This window comes from Drosophila sechellia, chromosome X, assembly GCF_004382195.2.
Source record: "Drosophila sechellia strain sech25 chromosome X, ASM438219v1, whole genome shotgun sequence".
In the NCBI taxonomy this organism is placed as follows: domain Eukaryota; kingdom Metazoa; phylum Arthropoda; class Insecta; order Diptera; family Drosophilidae; genus Drosophila; species Drosophila sechellia.
The window spans coordinates 19,444,199-19,456,211 of NC_045954.1; the positions used below are offsets into that span (position 1 = coordinate 19,444,199).

Below are 12,013 nucleotides of genomic sequence, written 5' to 3' on the forward strand. Positions count from 1 at the left end.
CAGTGAAATTTAAAGTGAAGTCTTGAGTTTAAAAGGTGTTAAATATATAAATAATTGTTGCTAATGGTGCAAAACATGGCAAGCTAAAAATTTTCAAGCCTACTTTTAGGGGAAATTTCAAAGTTGCCCTCTGCGTAGCAATAAAATTATTTAACCTCGTTTCGCCTAATAAATGAATTGGTAACAAATAAAGTCAAGCGAATATGCTTGCATTTATTTCGTATTTCAACAACAATAACATACATTTTAAATATTCAATGCCGAACCAGAAACGTACACAATATATTTACTTATCTATTTATTGGTTTATTGTTACGCTTTATATGCAAATAAAAATGTTTACACATATTCTACCAACGGGCAAATGAATTTTATTAACTTAATTAAATCGTTATCATGTGGAAAACATCGACTACAACTATTTATATACTACTATTTATATTTATAGTTTCTCATAGTTTTTACATTTACATACACAAAGATTGTAAGTAATCTTAGTAAGCAAGTTCAACAAGCTGCATTGGCACATATAGAACAAAACCAACTTGAGATTTTATTTATATATTAATTAAAGCCTTGACGAATATGGAACAAGCCTTCGAACATCTGATAAATATTTATTTCTTCTAAGTAATCTTTGAGTAAAATGCATACTAAATTTAGTATGAACTCTTTAAAATCATCCCCAAACGTTCAGATATGCCTTAATAATGCCCTTAATCCTACCCTCTAATCACTACATTTATGCATAAACAAAGTACACAAAAAGTAGTTTAACTTCCCATTTTATAAATATGCTGACTCACATGTTCAAACCATGGTGTATTTCAATTTAGTCACTTAACCAATAGTGTAACCAAACTTTTGCACAATTTCGATACTTTTTCTAACTAATATACATATATATATATTTCTTTATCAACTGCGGAACAATATTATTACACTTATAACGTATCACTAAGTACATTCAATTATTCTAGTACGAGTATCAAAAGCTAAAAAAAAATGGACCGTAAATTTATGTAGCGATGGGTGATTATGAGCTAGTTAAGAGATATGTTTCTCAAGTAATACTATTCGCACACATCGCCCGGGAATTATGGACTAGGTTATGTCTACAGCTCCAAGTTAGCCATGATCTCGCACACTGGGATGGACATATGCAAGTAGTTCAGTTCCGACGAAGGTTTTGAGCTCCCACTCGTCGCAATTTCAATTCGGATTAGTATGAATGCGGCTTCTATTGGCCCAATCCTTGCGAGGGTTTGCCCAAAATGCGGCGCACCACGGACTCAGTTAGCCAAAGGAGTAAAGCCAAGAGGGTGAGTGCATTGATGGTATGGATGGTGGCTGCATAACCGTACGCCTCCGTCAAGATGCCTTTAAGGAAAATAGAAATGATTATTACGTTTCAGACACAATATAACCACCATTAAACTCACCAAGAATTGGGCCCATGCCAAACGAGAATATGGTGTTGAAGATGAGCTGCAGACCAGATGCAGCTGGCAAGCGGTTGAGCGGAACGTAACTGGGTATTATCAGAGGTGAGAAGATGGTGCGGAATGCCTTGCCGAAGCCGATCAGCAGGAAGACGCCGATCATGACCTCGTACGAGTCGGTAAAGGCCACCACCACGCGGCCCACGGCGATGCACAGGATGCCGAAGGCAAACAGCACACGGTTATCCAGCTTCACCTTCTCCAAGGCGAGCGGAGCGAGGAACCTCACCGATATATCCATGCAGGCCAGCAGCGACATCACCAGCGAGATCTGTGTATCCGTGTACCCAAAGCTGTTCAGGATGAATGGGGTCAGCACCGAGAAGTTCATCTCGCCGAACATCATGATGCTCATGCCGACGGCCAGGTTGACAAATGTGAAGTCCCGCAGAAGATCCAGATCGAAGAACTTGCTCACCTTCTGGAAGAAGGTCATGCGCTTCTTGGCCTCCTCCTCGGCAACGTCGTCGGCCAAATTATTGAGCAGGTCCACGTGAAGCGACTCGGCGGTCTTTTGCAGCAGTGCCTTGTCCTCTGCACAGGTGCAGCGCAGGAGCTCATCCTGACCAGGCCGAGAATACACGCTCGTCTTGCTGGCATAGCGATCGAGGTCCTCGCGCTCGCGATTGAAGTAGTTTGGCTTGTACAAGGGCGCAGCGGATGGAGTGTCTGGAGCCTGGTCATGGCGATTTTGTTCCAGTCTATCGAGATTCTCACGACTTCTGGATGAAACCTGACGCATCAGAGCTTGACGAGTGCGAGAGCGAGCTCCGCCCGCGCTCTCCGAGGTCAGGGAGAGCTTCGATCCAAACCAACCGTCATTGGCACGGGCCAACATGGGAGTTCCTGGCTCGGTGATTTCGTACCCAGGCCTCTCGGGATCATCGACATTGAAGAGGTATTGGGACGAGAAAAGGCCTCGCTTAGAACGTTTCTGGTACTGACAGTACTTGCACTCGTAATCCTTCCACGGATCATTGCTGGGCGACAACAGATTGCCATTGGCCTCCAAAAGTTCTGGTTGCAACTTCTCCGTCTCGGGAATCCCTTCGATTATACTGGGAACTGTTTTTTCGGGCTTCTTCACATGCCAAAGCACGGGTTGCAAGGTCAAAGCGCAGAGAATGGCATTCATGGCGATTCCAGCGTAGATCAGAATAGTGCCCTGGGCTCCATAGTAGCCCAGCAGGATGGTGGACAGCTGCGGAAAGAATATGGGTCCCAGGCCAGTGATCGTCCACGAGAAACCCGTGGCACGACGCCGCTTCAGCTTGAAGTACGTATTGACCGCCAGAGAGGTGGCGGCCATGGCAAGACCCAAGCCGATACCAAATATCGCCGACAAACAAATGATATACTGCCAGAAGGTGGTGCAAAAGGCCGACAAGAAGATGCCCAGGAAGGCCAGAATGGTGCCGGTCAGGGCCACCTGACGGAATGTGAACCGCCGGAACATGGCGCCATTGACAATGCCTATGGAGAAGAGATGTATATATCAGCAAATGCATAATCGATGGAGCGTTGGCCAGGTGAAACTCACCCACTAGCGAGGAGATTGCCATCACCACGTTCACAATGGTCGTGGTTTGCTTGGCATCGAAGCCCAGGGATTGCATCCGCACCCTGTAGATCAGGCCATATTGCTGCAGAGCCGGGAAAAGGAAGAACTGTGCGGGAATGGGAGGATAGGGAGATTATTATGCCATCCCATCCAGACTGCTCCAACTCGGCCACGCTATATCACTCACGTTATTGAAACCGGCTGCCAGACAGACCACCCAGCCCCATCCCCCGTCGGGCGCCACAAAATCCGGACCCAGATCGCTCTTGTCGCGACGCTTGGGCTTCTTTGGCTTCGTTGTGTCATTGTACACTTGGGTGTGATTCTTCTCCGTTAAGCTGGATTTTTCCATTGTGGCGAGATGTGATCCTGAAAGCGCAAAGACGTTGATTAATGGCACTGCCTGTGTCGTTTCTTTTTTTAGTTCAGGCCTTTTTGTCGCTCAAGGCAGAACATACAGGGCCTACTATTCACTGATTTTTAGCATTTAAGGAGTAGGAATATTGCGCTGTAGACAACCTCCTATAATGCGACTAATGACCTACTCGATAGTGTGCTAATTAGATACGTACATACAAGGCTAAATGATAAGCAAATGTCACATTTTTAGAGGAAATTAGTTGGTGCTCTCATCAAAACAGCAGAAATTAGCAACTTTGCAGGTTAAACCCATATCCAAACTTGCATGGCATTTAACTAATTACAACTTTTAAGCTCTTTATGTACTTAATTTGTGGTACTTGAGAACTTAAAGAACGTGAGGAATCTTAGTGTTTGACTTCGATTTCCCACCACTTTAAAGTGCCAAGTGCTGAGTAAATCGTGTAAATTAAAAGCACATCCACACTTTTCATTAGGTAACACCTATTTTTCCCGAGAGCTCTGTCACAAGTTCTAAGCAGGCGTTAAATGCTCAACCCATACCAATGCCATATAATATCTAACGAACCTACAAATGCACATCACTTGGGACAACATATGCCATCCGGGGATTTTCCAAATTACAAGGTATCAGACTCCATCGGCAATATCAGTTGAATCGGCGACACACCTTCAACGACTCTTTGCCGTGGTAACGGGTGGCGGGGGAGATAATGCTCTAATTGCTAATTGGGATCGCAGGAGATAGCTGAATTGCCGGAGTCATTATTATATGACAGTCATAGGCATTTATGAACGGGGCGGGGTCGATAGACCACTCGATCGTGTGGGGCTCCATCGTATAGATAGTTCTATTTTTTTGATTTGCCATCATCATGGGTGCGACACACAGCATGGAGCTTGGTTATGCAAGGCACGCTCTACCTGTCCCGCTAAAAACTGATGCAATTTGGTGATCTTGAAGGGAAATCACTTAGCGGGTGTGTGTGCTTTGCATTGGCGCAATGATTGCAGATGGGAGATCGGAGATTGCTGATTGGAGCGGAGTGCGAAAGCCGCCAGACCGGACCATCAAAATGCGGCAATGCGAGACACCATCGTTGTCATCGTTCGGTTCTTGCGATAATCAAAGGACAAGTTGTAAAAATAAAAGCAGAGCTCGTGTGGATCGCACAACCTCGGCATCTCGTTTATTTATGCATCGATAATGCGGGGACGAGTACAGCTGGTGCACTGGGGATATGTCTTCATTCAGACAGTGCTCCCCCGGAAGACCCGTCCCATCAGCATCGCCATCATCAGCCATGGAACTTCATGGAAGCGTGCCATAAATTGACGCCCGCCCGCTGACGCAGTCAGTCGGAAACCAGGTCGGGGATCGAGGGATCGAGGGGTAGAACCAGAAGTACAAAACCCCCGACGATGGCACTTAGCAGACTTTACGTTCCAAGCCATCGATCAACTGAGAAAAGCTGGATGAGAGTCTGGCCATCTACACAGGATGGGGTAAGGAATATGCTTAAGTTAAGAGGTATTAATTGTGTTATCATTTCTACGGAAGTTAATATATAAGCAATCCAGTTTCTGAACAAAGTTTAAAGGAATTATCTATTTACACAAATAACTTCATTACCATGTGCTGGCATAAGGAAGATTTGCAAACTAACTCTTAGGTATTCGGAATAAAAATCTAACTTCTAAAATTTTTACTTGATTTAGTAGTAAAAATATCTAATAAAGAAAAGATGTTGCCTACTTTTAGACACCTTTTAGACAAACTGGCAATGCGTTAGATGCGTTAGCAAGATTTTCAATGCGATAACATTGATATTAAACCACTACATTATTAACCTATCGACTAGAAGTGACTAGAAACAAACACTCGACTAGTTTGCTACACTGTACTTGCAAACTCATCGCATGACATTCCATATTCCATATTCCTCGTGAGAGCATTGGGGGGCGATACTTTCGCTCTGAGTTGTCGGAATATCGAGCAAGTCGGAGCGATCGAGCGATCGGACGATCCAGCGATCCATCGATCCATCGATCCACCGACTCACCATATTCCGGTTTTTGGGTCTTCGGGATCGGTGGGGCATGTGCCGAGTGCTTTCCGCAATTTGTCGTCAATTTTTTCCTATACATGACATTGTATTTTGCGCCGTCATGCCGCATGGGCAAAAATTTTGTGTGGAAAAACAAATACTCATGCTATGATAAAGTTGGTAAGTGCTGGCTGTTTGGTTGGTTAGTTGGGGACAATTGGTTATTTCACCGTTATTTTTTTTTATTTTATTTATTTTTTTTTTTAATACCCCCTTCCCCACTTCGATTTGTCAACATGCAATAAAATACAAATCACAATTTGACTGGATGGTTGAAGCCTATTTTTGGATAACCCGTTCATCGATAAAACGCTTGTGCCTATAATTTTGCATTTTAATGAGGAGCCGGTGAAGAAGAAGAAGAAGTCAATAAACAAGGGATTCGCTGGGCCTATTGCCGTCGAATGGCGTTATCTTTTGTACGATAAGACCGGACCCCAACGAATGGAAAGCCGAGTATTCCCTTAGGCGATCAGACAAAGGAACCGAATGCGCCCAAGGATTGGCAAATACTTTTCGCATTGGCCAGATAAGACTCGATGCGGATACCAGTGCCTGTAGGTGCCTGTAGGTGCCTGTGATAAGCGCAGCCGAAAAGCACGTGCTATTTACCACGAATCTGACTGTCTAGGGACTTGCATGCGAACACGTTGAAAAATTGAAAAAATTGGTAGTTCTACGACCATGCTATTATGTGATAAGATAACGCAAAAATTGGCAGATTAAAGCATAAAAAACGCAGTTCGAAAACCCGAATAATCTTCGTTTCAAGTCCGAATCGGTAAATGGGGTTTTCCGAAGATTCCAAATCCGCCATGATGTGATCTGAGATCAAAGATTAATTTAGGCCTCAAGTGAAGAGCTGTGCACCAATGACTTCATTTCTCTCTGTGCACCAATTAACGGGCCTACCAAACTATAAGCCTTATCGCAGCCGAATGGCGAACGGTCGGCCCTATGGATGAGTCATTCGCTCGGCAAGATAGAAAGATAGATAGATAGGGCCCTGATGGCGGCACTATTGATTAGGCCGATCGCCGGTTATCTCTGGGCGGGACGAAGCGGAGCCGGAGAACAAATGGTGGAAACACTTGTACTTTCTCAAGTTCACGACATGCCCACCACTCAGGCACACAGACGGAACAAAAAATACAAGGAGCGAGCGTGTAGAACAGGTGCAGCTAATGGGCGAACAACTATCCAACAAGCTACCCACGGATACACTCAGAGAAAGAGATATCATTGTGTTATCAGGAGCATATAACATGGGTATCTTAAGGATGTCATTAATACAATCATTTATTTATATATATAAATACGAGATATTATATTATAGAAGAGATGTAGAATATGTAGAGATATATTAGTTGAAGTGTGAATGGATTCACACCATTACGATCACTTATTCGAACTAGATTTTCTCCCAGTGCTTCCACACGCAACGGAAGTTTTCTCCAGCATTTTCGCTCAGCCAATTGGCCCCTAATTGAGATTAATCGGTTTGCTTTGTGGTGTAATAAACGGAATCGAATCGTATATACAACACATGAGTATATGAGTATATGAGTATTCATTCACAAGATATAGTATGGGTATGTGAATACATGAGAGGCGTCAACGAATTGGCGCTTAGATCGTTTTATTTCACAAGCAAACGCTTCAATTAAATTGTGTCAATGAGAATTGATTAAAGCCCAGCGATACGCGCGTAATTGATTCGCTGCTAATGAGAAAAGTAAGAGAACGCCCAACTTTCAGCTGATCAAATAAGAGAACAAACAAATATATGTATGTATGTACAATCTGGTTGGAGGGAGGTGAACTTAAAGTTTGTGGAGGGGGAAAGGGAGGGAATCTTGGTCGTAAATAGTATTATTATAATCACCCACTGGTATAGATGGATATACTATATAGAGATATCATCCATCCATCTCTCAATGGGATTGCTGCCCGAAGAGCTTAGCTCTTTTCAGAAGATTACAATGGAAACGGATTCCGCTTTGATCTGATTGGGGAACATTATTAAATGATTTAGTATTCGAGGGAGGCGAAAGCAAATAATTCCACAATGCTTTCAAGTTGAGTGTCTAGTCTAGAAAATGTGTAAGAGGAAATATTAAGTTTTTTATATCGACGCAGTAGGAATGCTATCAAAACAATAGAGTTCCATAGAATACTTTTTATTTAATTATTTGTTTCGGAAGTCATTTCTTTGTTGGCTGAGAATATTCATGTGATCTGTAGTTAAATATACGTATTATCAGGTTCCTGGCGTGATTAACTAAAATAGTTCCTCGTTCAAAACGGTTATTTGTAGGCACAAATATAGTATGTCAAACTCTCGTTTTTAGGGGCGTACTCGGTGTTTGACGCTATAATGACGCTGAAATCATTGTTTAGAGGAAGTGATTTGTATTTGTATGCATATAAGGCTGAAACCGGTTTTTTAGAGATCAACGTCGATGGGAGGAAAGTCTGGCACAAATGCGTGCCGCCTTTTGCTGCATCAAGTTGTCCAATTAGGGTTTATTTCGGTAATATAAACGCATCGAATCGTAAACTGCAATAAAGACCCCCTGGTTGCGTTCCACAGAATCTGTGGTCTTCCTTCCGATCCCCGAGTGGTTGGCGCCTGCTACTTTCGTGGCACTCTTGTGGTGTAAAACAAACTGCAGAATCCATAAGACCCAAGCCCAGCTGAGTGGGAAGCAATCTCGGGCAGCAAGCCATACAGTTGAACTTCGCTAACTCGAACAAATGGTTGGGTGTCGGTTTTGGGTGGGCTTTGCTGTGCTAGTAAAAGTTCCCGCTGCTAATTAGTGCAACAAGTGGAAATGGTGGCGGTGTTGCTTGGTTGGTTGGTTGGTTGCTTGGTTGGGGGTGTTGATGTGTTTGCAAATGCAAAACATAACTTAAAGCATTGACACCTGGTGGCGACAGCCAACTGAAGTTGGAATGTGGCTTAGACGCTTTTTCGGCTTTGTTGTTGGTGGTTGTGCAGGGTCGGGCGATGATGGTCGGGCAATGGCAGGAGGAGCTCAATGGGGCTGCTGGTTGGCATGGCAGCGGGCGTCATGCTCGCTTTCAATAGGGACTAGAAATGGCTATTAATACTCCAGTGGGCCTGGACAAAGTTATCATTCATGTGCTGGCTGCCAGCACTCAATTGCATCGGAGATTATGAGCAACGTGTTCGGTGCTTGGGTGCTTGCTATTTTAAGGCGCATTTCGAATGATTGTTATTGCCCGAAGGCCTGAAGCGAAGACCCCTCACCCGGCCACAAAATAATCCCAACACCCGGCACATTCTCACATGTGTGTTTTGTGTGTGTTCTCTGCGATTCTCGAAGTGAAAATGGTATAGTAGGGATAGGGAATGGGATTGGGTTAGGGAATGGGAAATGGTAATAGGAGTGGGTAGCCCAATGGAATAGGAATAGGAGCGGGAACGGGAATGGGAATGGGAATGTCAATCTCCGGCGCAATCCCCATACCATGTCCATGTCGCTTTCCTATGCAAAGCGTTTAATGCACATTTCAGACCATTCCTAGGCACCTCTCCCCTCCGCTCCTCTCCTTCACTTCACTTCTTTTATTTTATTATATTTTTTGTTTAATTTTGTTTTTTGTTTTGCGGTCTTGAGTGTGTGTGTGTTGTTCGAGTCTCTGATTTTTGTGTTCAGCCAAATAAACTCACGTACTTCAACCCGACTCCCACCAAGTGGTGCCTTCCGTGAACTGAAGTGCTCCGAGGGCCCGAGAGAAGTGCACTGCGGTGCAGTGGAGAAACCCAAAACCAATCCTAGAAATTCTCTTGGGCAAACTGGCCAATGGTTCCAGTTTCAATCCCCAAATGCTAATGCCACTTGGGTGTGCTGTCAAACAAGACAAGTGGCTGACACACGATCTACGAGGAGGAGGAGGAGGCGGTTTACTAAGATAAAAAATGACAATTCAATAATGCAAATGCATGGTTATAAACCAATTGGCCTTGCTTTTGGCGGCAAGAAATTAGTGCACACACCTGAATGTTGATAAACAAACTGTTCATAATCATATTGCTTTGTTAATTCTTCTTTTCTGAATATTCATTGTGAAGAAGGCAAAGTAACATTTCAAAGCTTTTCATTGAAATAACCCTCCAACTATCTACGAATATCTGGCATATAACAGTCTGCCTTTTTGGATTGGCTTATCACCGCTTGAGATTCTGGACTAATAGACCTTTGCACCGCCTCCTTGACCATTGCAAATTTTGCGGAGGGTGGATAGACCATTATTATACATTATACATCATGCCGGTAATCATCATCATCATCATCATCATCGCACAAGCAGCAGGCTTAGAAACTGTTGATTCAATTGAGAATCAAACTAAATGCGAAATTTACCATCAATTTTCCAGATGAATGCGCTCGAATGTGCTCCTTTGTTTACCCCATTGCAAAATGCAACAGGTTATCTATCTGGTGGGGAGTTAAGTCGGAATTTCAGACAGCATTTCGCCAGCTGGCTTGTGAGCCAACTGCAAATTCTATGGAAACCTTGGCAACCAACAATGGTTATCATCAGCGGCCAACAATATTCGGTTGCTCTTGAATGCGTTCGGATGCCTTTTAATCAAATAATCGGTCATTATAAGCCAGGCCTCGAGTTAAATCGGGATACTTTCATAATTAGCCGTTTATGTTGGCTTTTGCATTCATGCTCATTTGGGCGTAGACCAAAGGATCTACAAAGTATTTTTACCAAACAGTTGCAGTAAGCAGTGCTACTCGTGATTACAAAACAGATTATAGATTATTATACTACTATAATTATATTTAATATTTGTATTTAATGCAGCACTTACATATTGAAATGTGACCTACAGTGTGTGAAAAATACAGTTTGCCTTGATTCCAGAATATGCAAGTTCTTTCTAATTCATCAAAAAAAGGCGCTGCTAAAGCTTTCGATTACTTTCAAAAATTAACCTAATTTACTGGTCCACCCTAATGGCGGCGCCATAAATGCATTCCCGCTCTCCAAAACGTGGACTCCTTCCATTCCGGCTTCGGCACCCGGACACCCGGACACCCGGATTTCCAGATTCAGGACAGCACCTGAGGCCTGACAGGCGGCGGTGGGGAAGGGGGGAGGAGGAAGGGGGCAGAGCAAGGCACCAGCACATCATAAAAATGTGTAATTCAATTTGGTAAACATTTTCTGCTCCCCGTCGATGGTTAGATGAAAAAAATGCACATGAAAAATGCTGAAACCTTTGGCAAAACTCAATTTGGTTCCGGGATCAGATCAGACTGGGCAGAGGATTATGGATTGGACTAGACGGATCCCACCCAACTGGATGGTACATACATATGTGCATATGTACATACATATGTACCATGGAAACTACAGCTAATTCATAAACTCAATTTGGGTTCTCTCACTCCAGAGAGAGGAAGAGAACAATCCTATAGGGTTTAATTCACGAATTTTCAAATCACACGTTTTTAATGCCTTCTAATTACGGTTTATGGCCAAAGACAAAGCTTCTGAAAATCCCCTACACCCAGAACAGTGGGCTACATTTGTTGCGGGCATAGTTCAAAAATTTCACAAAATCACCTTATATTGAATCACAAATAACAGTTACACATCACGTAAATTAATAGTAGGGTTGCTTTCTTGGAACTCGTTTTTATCGGAATATATTAGCAAATTCAATAACTTCTTGTTCGGTTCTATTGGCACTTAACTAACATCTTCACTTGTTGATCGACACGAGACTTACGGTGGTAACTTGTTGCCAATTTGCCTTCGGGTGTGTTGGAAATCACAGGTTAGCAGATGTCTTGATGATCTGCTAATTCTAACACTTTTCCCTGTGCACTGAGTGCAGCACAGAGAATTCAAAAATATGTGCACAGTAACAAAAAGAGAGTTCAAATACGACGACGACACACGACGGCTACGGATAACTAACAGCAAGTGCCGCAGAACGGGACAGCGTTAAAAAACAGCGTGTGGCTCAGCTGTTCTCTTCGGACGGCACACAATATTTGTACTGCTGCTGCTGCTGCAGCGCTGGTGCTTCTAACAGACAATAACTCTTTCGTGGTAGCTCGATTCCATGGAACTGCCACCTTCTTTCGCTCCGTGTACGTCCGCTCGTCGGTGTGTTTACTGTTACGCGGCCAGCAGTCGACTTGCTGCTGTTCCAAGGCTGCGGTCTCCTTTATAGCATTCTACGCCAAAGCAAAGCACAGCAAAGCCACTGGCAAAGCAAAACGGCGGAGCGAGAGCGAGATGGTCGGAGAGAGCTGGCCGTACACTGAGAGAAATTCGCATTGGGCAAGCAAGAAAGACTGAAAAGCTCTTGACCATGGATCACATACACATCGCATACTTGGCATGCGGACAATAAATTTATAATTAACTTTTTTTGAAATATATTATAAATCTACGTGAAACAAATT

General features: G+C 43.5%; 1 protein-coding gene and 1 long non-coding RNA gene across 2 annotated transcripts; one reads left to right on the forward strand and one right to left on the reverse strand.

Annotated features, from left to right (window-relative positions):
* Positions 1–348: 348 nt before the first annotated feature.
* Positions 349–11,751, reverse strand: LOC6614983. The gene is made up of 5 exons (XM_002039364.2): positions 11,329–11,751; positions 3,251–3,432; positions 3,043–3,169; positions 1,443–2,975; positions 349–1,380 (listed from the first exon to the last, which is right to left on the reverse strand). The coding sequence occupies exons 2-5, from the start codon at positions 3,413–3,415 to the stop codon at positions 1,241–1,243; spliced, it is 1,965 nt and encodes a 654-aa protein (XP_002039400.2). The 5' UTR covers positions 3,416–3,432; positions 11,329–11,751; the 3' UTR covers positions 349–1,240.
* Positions 5,393–6,308, forward strand: LOC116802067. Its single transcript, XR_004362460.1, has 2 exons — positions 5,393–5,672; positions 5,831–6,308. It is a non-coding gene; the product is annotated as an uncharacterized LOC116802067 (long non-coding RNA).
* Positions 11,752–12,013: the final 262 nt, after the last annotated feature.

What these genes read in the sequence shown, in the direction of transcription:
- LOC6614983 (XM_002039364.2), bottom strand. Translation starts at nt 3,415, where the DNA reads ATGGAAAAATCCAGCTTAACGGAGAAGAATCACACCCAAGTGTACAAT. An exon ending in TGGCAGCCGGTTTCAATAAC is followed by an intron (nt 3,170 to 3,250) that starts GTGAGTGATATA and finishes ATTCCCGCACAG; the next exon opens with TTCTTCCTTTTCCCGGCTCT. An exon ending in GGCAATCTCCTCGCTAGTGG is followed by an intron (nt 2,976 to 3,042) that starts GTGAGTTTCACC and finishes TCTTCTCCATAG; the next exon opens with GCATTGTCAATGGCGCCATG.